Genomic DNA, 14,735 nt, shown 5'->3' on the forward strand with positions numbered 1-14,735 from the left:
CCAGCTTTGTTGCTCTTCTCTGGACTCGCTCCAGAGCCTCAACATCCTTCTTGTGGTGAGGGGCCCAGAACTGAACACAGGATTCGAGGAGCGGTCTCACCAGTGCCGAGTACAGAGGGAGGATAACCTCCCTGGACCTGCTGGTCACGCCGTTTCTGATACAAGCCAAGATGCCATTGGCCTTCTTGGCCACCTGGGCCACTGCTGCCTCATGTTCAGTCGCTGTCAACCAACACCCCCAGGTCCCTCTCCTCCAGGCAGCTTTCTAGACAGACTTCTCCCAGTCTGTAGCACTGCATAGGGTTGTTGTGCCCCAAGTGCAGGACCCGGCATTTGGCCTTGTTAAACCTCATGCCATTGGACTCAGCCCAGCGGTCCAGCCTGTCCAGATCCCTTTGCAGAGCTTCTCTACCCTCCAGCAGATCGACACTTCCACCCAGCTTAGTGTCATCTGCAAACTTGCTAAGGGTGCACTCAATGCCTTCATCCAGGTCATTGATGAAGACATTGAACAGGGCTGGACCCAGCACTGAGCCCTGGGGAACCCCACTTGTCACTAGCCTCCAGCTGGATTTCACACCATTTACCACCACTCCCTGGGCCCGGCCAGCCAACCAGCTTTCCACCCAGGAGAGTGTGCGCCTGTCCAGCCCAGAGGCTGACAGCTTCTCAAGCAGAATGCTGTGAGAAACTGTGTCAAAGGCTTTACTAAAGTCCAGGAAGACACATCCACAGCCTTTCCCTCATCCAGCAGCCGAGTCACTTTGTCATAGAAGGCGATCAGGTTGGTTTGGCAAGACCTGCCTTTTATGAACCCATGTTGACTGGGCCTGATCACCCGGTTCTCTTGCATGTGCTTCATGATAGCACTCAAGATCACCTGCTCCATGACTTTCCCTGGCACTGAGGTCAGACTGACAGGCCTGTAGTTTCCTGGGTCCTCCCTGCGACCCTTCTTGTAGATGGGCACAACATCAGCCAGCCTCCAGTCCAGTGGGACTTCCCCAGTCTTCCAGGACTGTTGGAAGATGATGGAAAGGGGTTTGGCCAGCACATCCGCCAGCTCCTTCAGTACCCTAGGGTGAATCCCATCCGGCCCCATAGACTTGTGGGTGTCTAGTCGGGCTAGCAAGGCTCTGACCACCTCCTCTTGGATCATGGGAGCCTCATTTTGCTCCTCTAGCTCCTGGGTTTGTACACAGACGGAACAAGTTTCTTTACAATTAAAGACTGAGGCAAAGAAGGCATTAAGTACCTCAGCCTTTTCCTCATCCCCCTTTTGTACAGTTGCTCTCCAATACTATTTTATCTCTTTTTTTTCAGTTGTTTTTAAGCTTTCAGAGAAGATGCCATTTTAAATTTACACCTTCCATTACACACTTCCAGGAAAAGCTCAGCAGGCCAGTCAGATCTGCAGTTTCAAGGTTTCTGGCCTTTGCAAGAAATCTGTAATCACTTTAAATTTCGATATCAAAATTGTTTTGGTTTGCAGCTAAAAAATTACAAATGCATCTTAAAAACAGAAAGTCACTTAGCATTTATATTCTGTAACACAAGTTCGTCTCTACATTAGACACATCATCCTAAACCGTGGTTCTGCAGAAGGAAAGATTCTTAAGGAAGAAAGGGAAAGGCAACATGGGTCTTTCCTCATTTTTAATTGAAACAAAGTAGAATTATTAAATCAAAAGGCCTCTTTTTCTCCTGCCTGGAAAGAAAAAGAATCTTACAGTGGGGCTTACAGTGGTTTTGAATGCAATCCAGAACAAAAGGTTCCAAATGAAACAGAATAATTATACTTTTATAGATCAGCATTTGGCTTCTGTTGAAGCCTGATCCGTAGCTAGAACATCTCAAGTTCCCAAGCAAAAGCCAAAGTTTTGCTTGCCTTTTTCTACAAATTTATTCTTATTAGCTCATTCTTTGGAAACAGCCACAGTGGAAAGCTGCACTGTATTGGTGTGCATGCTCCCAAGACAGGAGGCTGTCCACCAGAACTCCTATGGCGCATCACTGTCTAAAACTGTATGACTAATTTTTACTCTCTCACCAGCTCTCCTCTAGTCATTACTAACAATGGCCAATTCTACTTCTTGCTTCCCAATTTATTTTGGCCTTTTCCATCTTTTTTTTTGCCTTCATCCCTATCACGCTAATATCCTATCAGTTTTGTGGCACTGGTGTGATATCTCCTTTATGGTCCAGGATGTTATAAAGCACCTCTCCAAATTGCTACTGCATTCAGCACTGAGGTGTGGGTCTAACAGACCTCGGAGATAACAGAAATTAAGTAATTGCTAGACGAAGGAGGGTTGTCCTAGCAACACCTTCCCCACAACAAGTAGGAAATGGAGCCAGTGTATTATCAGACTCTGCAAACAATCTTACTTAAAGTTTTTAAAAAAACCCACCAAAACCACCAGCAACAAAAAAGCCAAACAAATGAGCTGACATGGTGGTTGAACAAACTGCCACAGCTATAACTGCTGGAAAAATTCCCCACTGCCTCACAAATTCAGCCTTCCTCTTCACAGCTCCTGATGGAGACAAACAGGCATTTATGGATGATATTACAATTGAACAAAGCCATGGTCATTTAGCCTTCTGCATGCCACTTACTGGAGAGATCTCTGCAACGGGAGAAGATATTTTGCTAACAGTCACATAAAGCCAAATTTCACAAGTGGGTACTGCGCTAGGTTTTTGGGCTTGGGGGCCAGCTCTGTAGAACTGCAGGTGAAGGAGCTGATTTCAACCCCCAATCATCCTTCTGTATATTTAAGGGAGTTGTTTAGGAGTGTGACTAAAATGCAGACATGGTTACTGTTCAAGAACATCCTTAGAATTTCTCAGTGCCTTTGAGAGTGTCTGGTATTTGCCAAACACACAGAGAGCAACTACAGACAAAGATCCTTGCTGCCCATGGTATCAGGGAAGATAATACCTGTAGTCTTGTATTTTGTTTGCTTTTTAAAGTGTATCACACATGCACTTCTTTCCAGTTTCTGAAAAACATTGCAAACTTCCAAGTCCTCAGAATTTACACGGTCTTAGAAATCCTTATTCCCACCATTTAAATGTGTGGGCATCTTTCTAGGGCTTCTTAACAGAAACACAAATTAACACAGAAAAATCTGTTTTCTAAAAAGAGAGCACCTCTGTTGCTCCGCAAGGTCAGTGCCTTGCCAACAGTTTGTGTGTGTACTGAAATTAATATAATCTCTTTGGTCTTTTGACTTCTTTGCTGTTTTAAGCAGTTCTCTGTTGCATCTCATTTCTGCTCCTTCTGTTTCTGAAGGGACCTGTTCTTAGCTTGGTTTCTTAAACAAACACCATTTCCCTCTGCACAGCCAGTAACAGCCTCTCTCTAACTTTTTAACCACTTAGTATCAAGCACAATTAATAAAAAAGTGGAAGTTTAGAAAATATACTATGACTTTCAGCTACTGGATGACATAGACTCAAGTCAGGAATGCACTAACTTGAGCCACAGGATACCAGACCACTTGAGAGCTCTCCTCCACTAATTGGCTTCAGCTTTTGTCTCTTCCTCATCATGTATGGAGTGTTGAAATTATATAGAAACCAGTAAGAACAGATGTACAAATTAGCAACAATTGTTGAGGGATAAAAATATAGTCTAAGACAGGAGAAGCTAATCCATCCCCATCCAAAACTGTGCCTGTTTTACAGCTTCTGTAAGAGAGCTTTAAATAGTTCTGGAAAGTTCAGTGCATTACAGAATAAAAAGTTTAACTGATTTTTGGTTTTCAGTCATTATTGTCCAAGAAGGAAGAAAAAAGCTAGGATTATTTTAACAAGAACCTCTTAAAGTGTTATATAAACTCAATGTTCTTAAAACCACTTTGCATGTTAACTATATCACAAAGTGGTTCATTAACTGAGATCTAACAAAGTCTTTACAAAATGAAAGCAAGTCTGTACAAGCAACTCTTTATAAAAGTAACATTTTGGTCAGAGAAGACTCAATTTTTCTTGCCAAAGTTACTGCAGAATAGAGAAGATTAGGGGTGGATCAGTTTAATAAACATAATTTGACATTTTCTTTTACTATAATTTTGCTTTTACTATCAGGCCAATCAGCAGTCAGATTTAGATATACAAAAAATTAATTCATTTTTAGTAATATTGAAGAAAAAAGAGAATCCACATAACCTTGATGACTTAAAATACTGCTCTGTAAACTTCTGCAGGCACCTTTGTTATTCTCCCCAAACTACTATTCACAGTATTTCATCATTAAAACATCCACCACACTTCAACCCATCACCCCGTGAACTTCACAGACCCTTGAGTAAACTCAGAATAGCAGGGTGTGAATTATATATCACAGGCCTTTCACTAATTGCTGGTGGCTTGCTAGTGGCAGCTGATCTGCAGTCACCTGGCACACTGCACTTTTGGGATCTTATCTTCTTTATAACACATGTGTTTAATGCATCCAGCAGGGTGCCTTGCAGCCATTTATTTATCTGTTTTGTTCTTTAGAGAGCACAGGGCTCTCTCACACCCCTGAAGACACCAGGAGTTCCCACCAGGGACTGAGATCACAATGTATTCCCAGTTCAAAGAGAAAGACCTGCAGACAGTCAGATGAATGCTTAAACAAGTTAACATGTATTTTGTTGTTCTTAAGGTGCCTTGCATATGCATAAAGAGGTAGATTTGATAAAATATATAAACTTAATCTATTCTTTAACTTAAAAGCTTTCAAGACTGAACAATCAACACCATGTATTGAAAAGAGGGAGCGATCCTGGACTGAAACATTGCCTTTAAAATTAATAGCCAGACTTACTGCACAGTTTTGATGTCAAGTTCAGGCATATCAATTGCTGCAAAATAAGCACATTTCTTTGCACACAGATTTTAGTTTGAATGTCTTTCTCCAAAAAACATTGATCTTTCCTTTGAAAAACACCAAAATGGCTAGGGAAGAGTCAAGTGATTAGTGGCAGTAAGAGCAGAGTAATCTACCTTCACCCATGGGCGAGACTTATGTCTACACGTCCTAAAATTATGGCTAAACTTAAAAGAAATGTCACTAAATTTTCTGGAAAATTAAAACTCCAAGATTCACTCCATGCAGACACATGTGAAGTTCCCAAGAGCTGGCTCTTAACAGAGAAACAGAAGAGTTCCTGTACAGGTAAAATTCACTGGTGTTATCTGGGGAAAGGTGTGGGAAGGCTAATCATTTCCCTCCTGCTCACTTTTCTCAGCCTACAGCCTCAACCATAAGTTAGGGCAATTAAACTCAGGGGGCCCTCAACCCACATGAAACGCACACAAAACCCACACAGTTTCCCCCAACCTATCTGCAAAACTAAGGTTCTACTGCTCGTGGGCACATGCCTTGAACCAAAAAAGGAGGTAGAGCTCTTTCTAAGACTTGATGCTGAAAAACAGGCAACCAACCCATAAACACATTTTAGGAGGAGACTAAAGGTCATGGACTGGAAGAGAAAGTAGCATCAGGAAGCAAAACCTGCTCTTGGGTTTCCTCCTGTTTAATGCTGCTCTTCCTCATACTTAAACATAAACCACCAATTTTCATTCTGCTTTCCCCCAAAAACGGAAGAAGAAAAGGAGGGAGATGGACTATAGAGAAAATATTAAAACCAGTTACTGCTCCTGCCCTTTCCTGGCAATGAGGCCTTCCATAGAAATTGAAGCTACATAAACTTTGGCTAAGTCAAGAGATTTTGGGAATCTTTGAAAACATCCATGGAAAAACTGTTTATTTATTAAAGATGGTAAAATCAAACTGTTTTCTGCTTAGCTTCAATAACCTGTCATGAAAAACCATGACAACAGAACTAGGACGAGCTCCTGAACAAAACCATTGGGACAACTACCTCCAAAGGCAACTTGCTGTCTGACCCAGGCTTGGTAGGATACCTCTCATTAGAAACCCATTTAGCATTTCAAAAGACACTGTTAGCAAGCCAGAAAAAAAACCCAGCCTCATGCCTATATTCACCAAGAAGAATATACCACTGAGGAGCACATTGCTTTGGTGAGCCTTGCAGGAACCCTTCTATAAGTCACGGTCAGAGCTCAGCTTTGTATCACTATTTATACCGATAAGTTATTTAACGCCAAGAAACATTAAGACTAGATATCCTGTGTGCAAGGGCAGTAGGAGGAGGGAGGAAAAGGATGTTTACTTAGTTGAAATTGTCACAAATTTCATAGCACACAATCACACAGCACCTTGCAATTTAAGAATTTAACACACTTCATAAGCAACTAATTAAGCATCACAACGCCTGTAAAACTAGTTAAAAACACTTTCTGTTTACAAAGCTGAAAGCAAATGGACTGTTTCAGTTCTGCAAATGGTTTAGTTCAAGTTGTCAAGATGTTTAAAAAACTCTGAGACCAGGTTAATGTTGTTGAGTAAATGATTCATAAGAATTGTGTGAAGCAGAGAAGAGAGGAAACTGTCACTTTCAGCATGCTTGGATGTCAGCCCTAAAATAAGCTTCTTGAAACGGTTCATCAAAGGAATTTCAATGACAAAGCCAACCTTTATCCTTTCACAGAGGACTTCAAACCTCCCATTATAGCACAGATTACTATATTTGGCCAAACCTAGATAACATTAAAGCCATTATCACTCAGTGTGATACTATAAATAGCAATAGTAATGTAATACATTCAAAATTCTGCCTGGGAAACATGACAGATAAACAATATTATCTATGTGTATTTTAGGATTTGTCTATCAGACACAATCTCATTCATGATAATGTGAACCGATTTAGTTATATAATTCACCTTGTTGTTTACACAAAATTACTTGCATAGTCTTGGAAACTCCTTTCCTGATTGCATTTGACAATAGACTTTATATTTAGCACACATACATGTGGGAAAGGTCAAATCACACTCTCAGGTTCTGAATTTGTCGAAGTTAATTCTCATTCAATATAGCAGGATGGGAAACATTTTTTTCCTCTGTTAAAAGGTTCTGTTCATTTGCATCAAAAAAAGAGTGTATTAACCCCATACCCCTTGATCTTAGTTCTGCCATCACCCTAAATTCTCAAGAAGAGCATAATACTGCAGCAAATTTTGCTGCCAAAAAATGTCAGGAAATTACATTTTCATTGTGGATAAATTAGTCTCTGAACTTTACTTTCCATAACAATTAGCAGATTATGAATTCATTCACAGGAAGTCCTGATAAGGCTCTACAAAGATTTGCTTTTACCCGTTCAGGCCAGAAAGACCACTGTATGTTGCATAAATGCATCATCTTTCCCCTGAACAGAGAGATAGCCCACCCTGGAAAAGAAATGTAACACAGTAAGCAGAAGTGCTCCTTATTAAAGGATCACGACTGTGTTTTGCAGACCTGTTACTGGCACATAAGGAAGATGTCTTTTCCACATAAGTTTAAAATTTACTTCTTTTTTTCTTAAGAAAAACCCACCCAAACCAGAAAGCAAGTGTGCAAACTTTTTAAAAAGACAAAAAAGACTCCCGTTTTAAAACGGACACTCCTCCCCCCCTCCAGTAATTTTGCATAATTTTAGAATAATATTTTCTGCTGGCAGAGTGGTTTGGGTTTGTTTTTTAATTAAAATTAGAGGTGGTAGAGGTGGCCCCAAAAGCCCAGACCAAATCATTCCTGAAAATTAAAAAAAATTAATCTTGCCTGCAACAGAATTTAGTAAATCTCTTCATCCACACAAAGTGTCAAACCAGGCTAAGTGCTCGTGGCTCTAGTCCTGCACCTCCCAGGTTCAAAGGGCCAAAGTTAAACCCAGCTGGATGGAAACCTCCAGTGTCAGTAAGTCTCATTATTTCTATATTGACTTTGAAATTGGTGAGCAACCTCACCCTGAAGACTCAGTAAAAATTAAGATCTCAGGCTCCAGGCGTTATGATGACAAACTTTTAAATCAATAGCCAACAAAAATTCCCACCGATTACACTTACATTTATAATCTACCTTTCTATCTAAGCTGGGAGAGTGGGAAAAGAGAATCGCTGGATACAGCGATGGAGGAGGGAAACCCACATCTCTGCAGACACACAGCCCTTCCCACTGCTACAAACTGCAGAGGAAATGCTCCTGCTCATAAATCATCAACAGGAAGCTCGATTCAATGGCTGGGCACAGCACTCTTGCACCGACTTCACATACTTCTCAATTGCCTTGACACAATAACCTTTAGCTCATAAAAACTTAGATCTTATGATATTTTTGAGTAGTGACAAAACCAAAACTGCTTGGGGCATTCCCATCTCAAAAGCCTCCTCTTGAGCACTTCCCATGAAAAGTAAAGAGCAGGCTTACTTTTATACAGCCAGTTCATTAATCCACATCATCGAGAGGCTACCTGCCCTCGAGTGTGTTTCTGTGTGCACATAAATGCTTCAAAATCATCTGCAGTCATTCCCGCTAGGGGTGGTTTCAGTGCACCCAGGCAAAAGCAAAGGCTCCACGCTGAACTCCTAGAGTGAAATGAGTCATTTGTTCCAAATCATGTTTCCTTTTTTTCAATATTCATACTTAGTTATTCATTTCCCTAAAGTACACGAAGATGAGATGTTCCTAAGTTACCTTTTATTTGCTTTCAGTATATATATTATTCTATTCTGATTTCTTATCTCCCTCTCCAGCCTTCCCCATGACCTCAGTGGTCTTTGATTTAGGACCTTGTCGGCACAGACCACAAAGTCCATACTTTGAAGAAGATATAATTTGTTTCCTCCCTGCAAGATCTTTTGAGACCTCAGCCTCCCTTTTCACTGGAGACAGTCAGCACCTGCAAGGGCTTGATTCTTAAACACTCATTACCATGAGAACAACATTAAAATTACTTTTAGGCTGTAAAAGATAATCTATTATGGAAATATTCATATTATTCAATAAATATGCAAGATGTGAAAATTAGAGGTTCACAAGCTTCCTGTTAGCTGCCCACCAGGACAGGTCAAGAAATGGATCGGTGCATACACAATTTATGTCTATGTGGTTCACCTTTCATGTTACTTCATAGCCATAACTGAAAAGCATAGCAAACTCTTTTCTCTTTCTATACTCTGCAGCATTTGTCATGCTTTGGCGTATCTTTCAAGATTTCCATGTCTCCATACCATTATCTTGGAGCCCTTTTTTCCACTCATAATAATTCTGTCAGATCATAGAATGGTTTGGATTGGAAGGTACTATGAAGGTAATCTAGTCCAAACCCTTGCCGTAAGCAGGGACATCTTCAACTTGATCAGGTTGCTCAGAGCCCCACCTCACCTGGCCTTGAATGTTTCCAGGGATGGGGCATCAACGACGTCTCTGGACAATCGGTTCCAGTGCTTCACTACCCTAAGTAAAAAAAATTCTTCCTAATATCTAGTCTAAACTTCTCCTCTTTTAGTTTAAAACTATTAACCCTTGTCCTACGGCTACAAGCCCCACTAAAAAGTTTTTTCTCATCTTTCTTATAAGCCCCATGTAAGTACTGAAAAGCTGCAATTAGGTCTTGAGTCTTCTCTTCTCCAAGCTGAACAACCCCAACTCTCTCAGCCTCTCTTCAAAAGGGAGGTCTTCCAGGCCCTTGATGCTTTTAGTGGCTCTACCCTGGACCCTTCTCTTTTAAAGATTGTTCATTTGTAAATACAGTTTATTATTGCCTCATTAGTTTTTGGTTTTTTAATTACATGGGTAAAATTTCAAATAAGTATCATCCTAAAGAGATAATCACCTTTACTAAGAATTGACTGCTGAACACTTCCAAAGCTGCAAATAATGACATACAGAAATCAGTGGGAAAAATGATAATATCATACTGACTACTCTCATGTCATATCTAATGAATTCCATTCCCTTTGAATACCAACTTGACCTTTCAGTGCCAGAAAAAAAAAGTAGTTTCTCTATTAAGACAATTCACAGATAGGATCTATCACAAGAAATTCATACACCTTGAAAAAAATCAGTGCCACTAAGGAAAAAGTAATATAAAGACACAAACCCTAATCTAATCCACTGCAGCACATACTCTGCTGAGGGCACTCTGAATGGCCTCTTCCCCTCACCTTCATCACCATATATATTGTTTATTTTTCATCAGTGAACCATTATTATTTTTTATATCTGATAATGTTTTTGTCTTCAGTATTGCCAGTAGATCTGTATCTGTTTACTGACAGAGTCACAACCAAAAACGTGAAAGGCTGAACTGAAGTCTGCCCAAGCCAACACACAGACTTGCCCTGATTTCAATGAGTTTTACATCAGACTCTACATTCAACAGTGAGCAACCTCCTCTCAGTTTTCTGCTTGCACTTTACCTCTCCCCACTACCCTCAATGCTCAGGGAATGTCTTCAAAGGCATCAGAATGTCATGTGAATTTCACCACATCACCTATTGCAGATTATACAGGGTTCAGTATATTAGAGATATAAGAAATCCACTTATATTTGTTGAGCGCTAAGTATCAGAAAATATAATTCACCAACATACTTAAAGCTATGTAAGAGAGAGGGCTACACAAGTAGTTCATAGGAAACCTCTTGCTGGAAGGGGAGATGGAATGAAAGCAGGGAAGCTCTCTGCCCCAGTCCCCCTTGTCTCAGTAGAAACATTTACAGACAGAGCTGTTACACTGTTCTGGGATCTGGCTTAGCAGAGACATAAATGCTCCCCAAAGAGGTCAGGTACAACAGCAGAGGTAAAACATTTCAAGGTTAAATTAAACTTAACTTTGTAACTGCAGCCCATAAAGATATCAAGCAAGTAAGTACCACTTAATAGCCTCTTCCCTGGGAAGCAGACAGTGGGAACCTGGTGATGTTCAGAAGCTCATAGGGCTGAACTATCCAAGCACACAGACTGGTTTTGATTTTGCGTGACCTGACTTGCCAGAGATTGGACATCAATTTCTTCTGCTCATCCAGACAGACAAGGAGCAACACAACGCTGGGTGACTTAGCAGGTGCCAAGGGCTGTCACTAATGGACATGCTTGTAATTCCAGACCGGCAGAGACCACTCCAAGTGGTCTTACCTTCAGCAGGGCTCTGCAATTTAACCTATGAAAAGTGTTGCCAGTCTTTAACTTGCATCTCATCATGGCTTAACAGAAGGGTGCTTGTAACTGTCAAAAAATAACTAAGCTCAAATATACCACCTTCTTAAAACCACCAAGACTCTCCCCAGTAAAGGAAGGGGAAAAAAATCTAAGGAAAGAGATTGGTTAAAACTGCTTCTCAAAGGAAGATGTTGCAGGAATGTGGAAATCCTCCTTCCTATTCTATAAATGAGCTTTCAAAGTCAATTGATGAAACTTTAGAGTCTCTACTTTTATTCTAGATTATGTGTCGCTGCCATCTTTGCCCCTGGGTGTTAAGTGCCAAGTACTGGAAGGGTCCCCCCTCCCCAGCAGCTGGGAGATGGGCTATTGTGCTTACCTGACGTTGTCATGCTTCTGGATGTAGATCTTATGAAACATCATATCTTCCTGTTTGGCATTAATGTCAGCTTTCATCTCCATGGCAACATGTCGAGGAAGTACAGAGAGCAGGAGACGCTCCTGTGGAGTCAGACAGATGAACCAATTAAAACACCTGCTGCCCAGTTAACAAACACACTGTTCCTTACTGGGGTGAAATGACTCATCAGTTTGGTGGGAGATGAGTACAACCAAGCAAAACAGTCCCCATAAACCCAGCAGCTGATCCCGTAAGAAGTCATATGCAATTCTGTCCCAAAATTATGATTTTTCATACCAGCTGTACTGGTTTTGTGATTCATGGTTGCCAATTCTTGCAAATGAAGGAGCCATGCAACCCAAAAAGTGCCCATGCACTATTCTTAGAATGACTACGATAAGTGATACAGTCCGACCTCCCACACAGCCTCCCCACACCACGATGAAGACCTCCCTCACCTAACACCAGAGGACTGATACCCCAACACCCTTGGGCACCATTTAAAATTCCTTCCCTTCCTATCTAACCATCTAAGCACTTTCCCCCAAGAGGCACAAACCTGTTCTTAGTAGCTAAAAAGTCAATAGCCTTAATAAAACTAACATGAAAAGTTAGCCCAACAATACAATGCAGTATGATACTTAGAAATGCATGAAGACTTGTAAACCCACCCACTCCCCTATAAGCGTATTTTCAATAACCACCTCTGTCATCAACAATTCACTTGGCACTTTTATTTACTGATAATAGCTTTAGCATGACTTTCATAACACTATTTTGTAAGCAGTTCTGTATATAGTTTTGCATGCTTGGCAGAAACCAGTTACATGACAAAATGATGACTTTCTGCTAATTTTCCTAAAAACTCACACAAAAGCCTGTGCTTCTTATTATTTCTAAATTTGGTGGCGAGTTCATGCAGAAGCTATAGAAGTTACATCTGCACGTTATATGCACCCATGGATGCATTTGTGTATTTCAGGAATCACACCTGAGAAATTCTACACAGATCCTTGTTTTATTCCCACTCACATCCATAACAGTTCAAAAGAAGTTTATGCTACGGTTGAAGAAGGTGGAGAGCATCTCCTTTGGGATCAGCTCTACTGTGGTCCAAGCTGTAGGCTCTGGAATAGCTGAAGAATCTCAAAAGCTTGTGCTGCTCTTGTCTTCATTTTTTTTTTTTTTTATTTGCAGTGAGCAGAGGGAAGTAAAGGACCTTCTTTTCTGATGACACAGACACAATGCAGCACAAACATAGGTCCCTAACCTTATCTAACAGCTCATTAATACTCAGCAACACAGGGAACAGTAGGGCTCGAATGCAGTCCTGACTCAGAAGGGTCAGCAGTCCTGCACTAATTACTCATGTCACCAAACCTCTTGCCCATACTACAGTTACAGACACATTTCTGGTTTCTAATTCCTAGTTTTAACTGAAAGTTCCTCACTTATTTTTTCCTCTAAGGAGAGAAAGGTGCTTTGGGGGAAACCAGAGCTGGTAAATTCACTGGGAACATGTTCAGCGCACACTGAGACACTTCATAGTCTGCGGCACTGCCCAGTATTTCCTTTTCTTTCCCCTTCAATGTGTGCCTTAAAGAGATTGATTCTTGCCTGCAGTCTCTGAAGAGGCAGTAAAAACACAGAAGAAGATGTGTTGGAGGGATTTCAATCTCTTCTGCTCAAAACCACAGCAGCCCTAACAAGGTACCTCTTTTTTAAAGTACTCTCACCTTCAATAGCAATCTGCAGGTGCCTTTGGTCAAAAAAGATCCTGAATCATACATGTGTCCTCAGGCTTCTCTTGCTTATTAGTGTACTCCTTGAGTGCAAGAGCACAACACGTTTGTATGCTTTCCAGAGTAACTGGTGTACACACTGCTGTCGTTTGCATATTATAATAGGCATCCTCGAATGTGTGAAAGCTACTATTTTACATGTGATTTTACACATCCTCTAAATAACTCGGAGCTTAATGGAGGCTCAGGGGCACCCACAGGTTTGGAACATTCCCTGTAGGCGCACAAGTGCGGAGGGAGGAGTTTTTGTCACTTGCTTACAAAATAAGGACACATTCAGGGGACCAAGTTTCTACCAGTACTCCAAAAGATTTTCACATACATGTCTGGGTAGCTTTTGCTTGAGAGCCCCCACTCCTACACTTCCTGACACTGTAGGCACTTGACAGATTGAATCACCAATATTTTCAAGGCACTTGAGAAACCCAGGAGATAAACTAACACCACTTTGAACTATCACCAATGAGGAATAAGACAAGCTTATCAAGTGAAACGAATGCATGTAGCACAATATCCCTTCATGCAGCAACTAATTAGGAAGTTGAGCCACGTTATAGAGCTGGGCATTATCTTTATTCTGTTTGTTGGGAGCATCATGATCATTGAAAATAACTTCAGAAGCTAATAGGAGATTGTAACAAGTGTCTTTGTAAAGCATAAGCAACGTTAAAAAACCTTCAAAACAACAAAATCCCTACATTTTATTTCAAATGGAGCACAGAAATTAAAGTCTCCAATAGCGTACAATTTTCATTTTGCTATAATGACTAGGAAGTACTGCAGCCCTCGCTGGAAAATCACTCATTATGCACCAGCAAGGTGACTGGGACTGCTGTTTTACAAGTATAACAAGGCACCATTCTGACCTGATAAAAAAAACAAGAGCAAAACTCATATATAATTCTCACTTCAAAATAAGATGCAAGTATAGTTCCACTGAATTATACATTAAAGAAACGCATCCCGAGGAGTGATAGTCTCTAGAATAGGCACAGATGAAAGAGTACAATATAGATCTAGTCTGTTCACATATGTACATATATATCTGTGGGCACATATATCCCTACGAAAACTCTGTGCAACATAGAAATTTTAACTATTTATGTCATACTCTCTCAAGATGACCTCAAAGCACTACAAATATTTAATGTCTTATGACTATCCATTTGTCCTCATATTTAATAACACTTATTTTTCACTCACCACAAGTTAAGTGGTGAGGAGATGAAAAAGAGAAGGCAAGAACAACTTTTTGGAGACAAAACACAAGTAGTGCCAAAAGTAAAACTGCAGTCCCAATAATTCAATTACTCAAATGTAAGTATTTGCTTGCTACAGATTGTGCAGAAAATGTATTTTTTCATCCAAGAGTATGTTATTCTGGGCGAGCAAAAGTGATTCCTTTTATGGCTTTGCCCTATGCTATCTCAAACAATGCCGTCACAAAAAGCCTCTCTTCTGCA

General features: G+C 40.7%; 1 protein-coding gene across 1 annotated transcript in view; it reads right to left on the reverse strand.

The window, feature by feature from the left end:
* ADCY5 (adenylate cyclase 5) overlaps window positions 1-14,735 on the reverse strand; it is a 213,472-nt gene that overhangs the window by 74,325 nt on the left and 124,412 nt on the right. The window contains exon 3 of the mRNA XM_069861431.1: window positions 11,450-11,571. Coding sequence (XP_069717532.1) covers window positions 11,450-11,571 — 122 coding nt within the window. The remainder of the gene's footprint in view (window positions 1-11,449; window positions 11,572-14,735) is intronic.

The sequence above is a fragment of the Phaenicophaeus curvirostris genome, chromosome 7, assembly GCF_032191515.1.
Source record: "Phaenicophaeus curvirostris isolate KB17595 chromosome 7, BPBGC_Pcur_1.0, whole genome shotgun sequence".
Taxonomy (NCBI): Eukaryota; Metazoa; Chordata; class Aves; order Cuculiformes; family Cuculidae; genus Phaenicophaeus; species Phaenicophaeus curvirostris.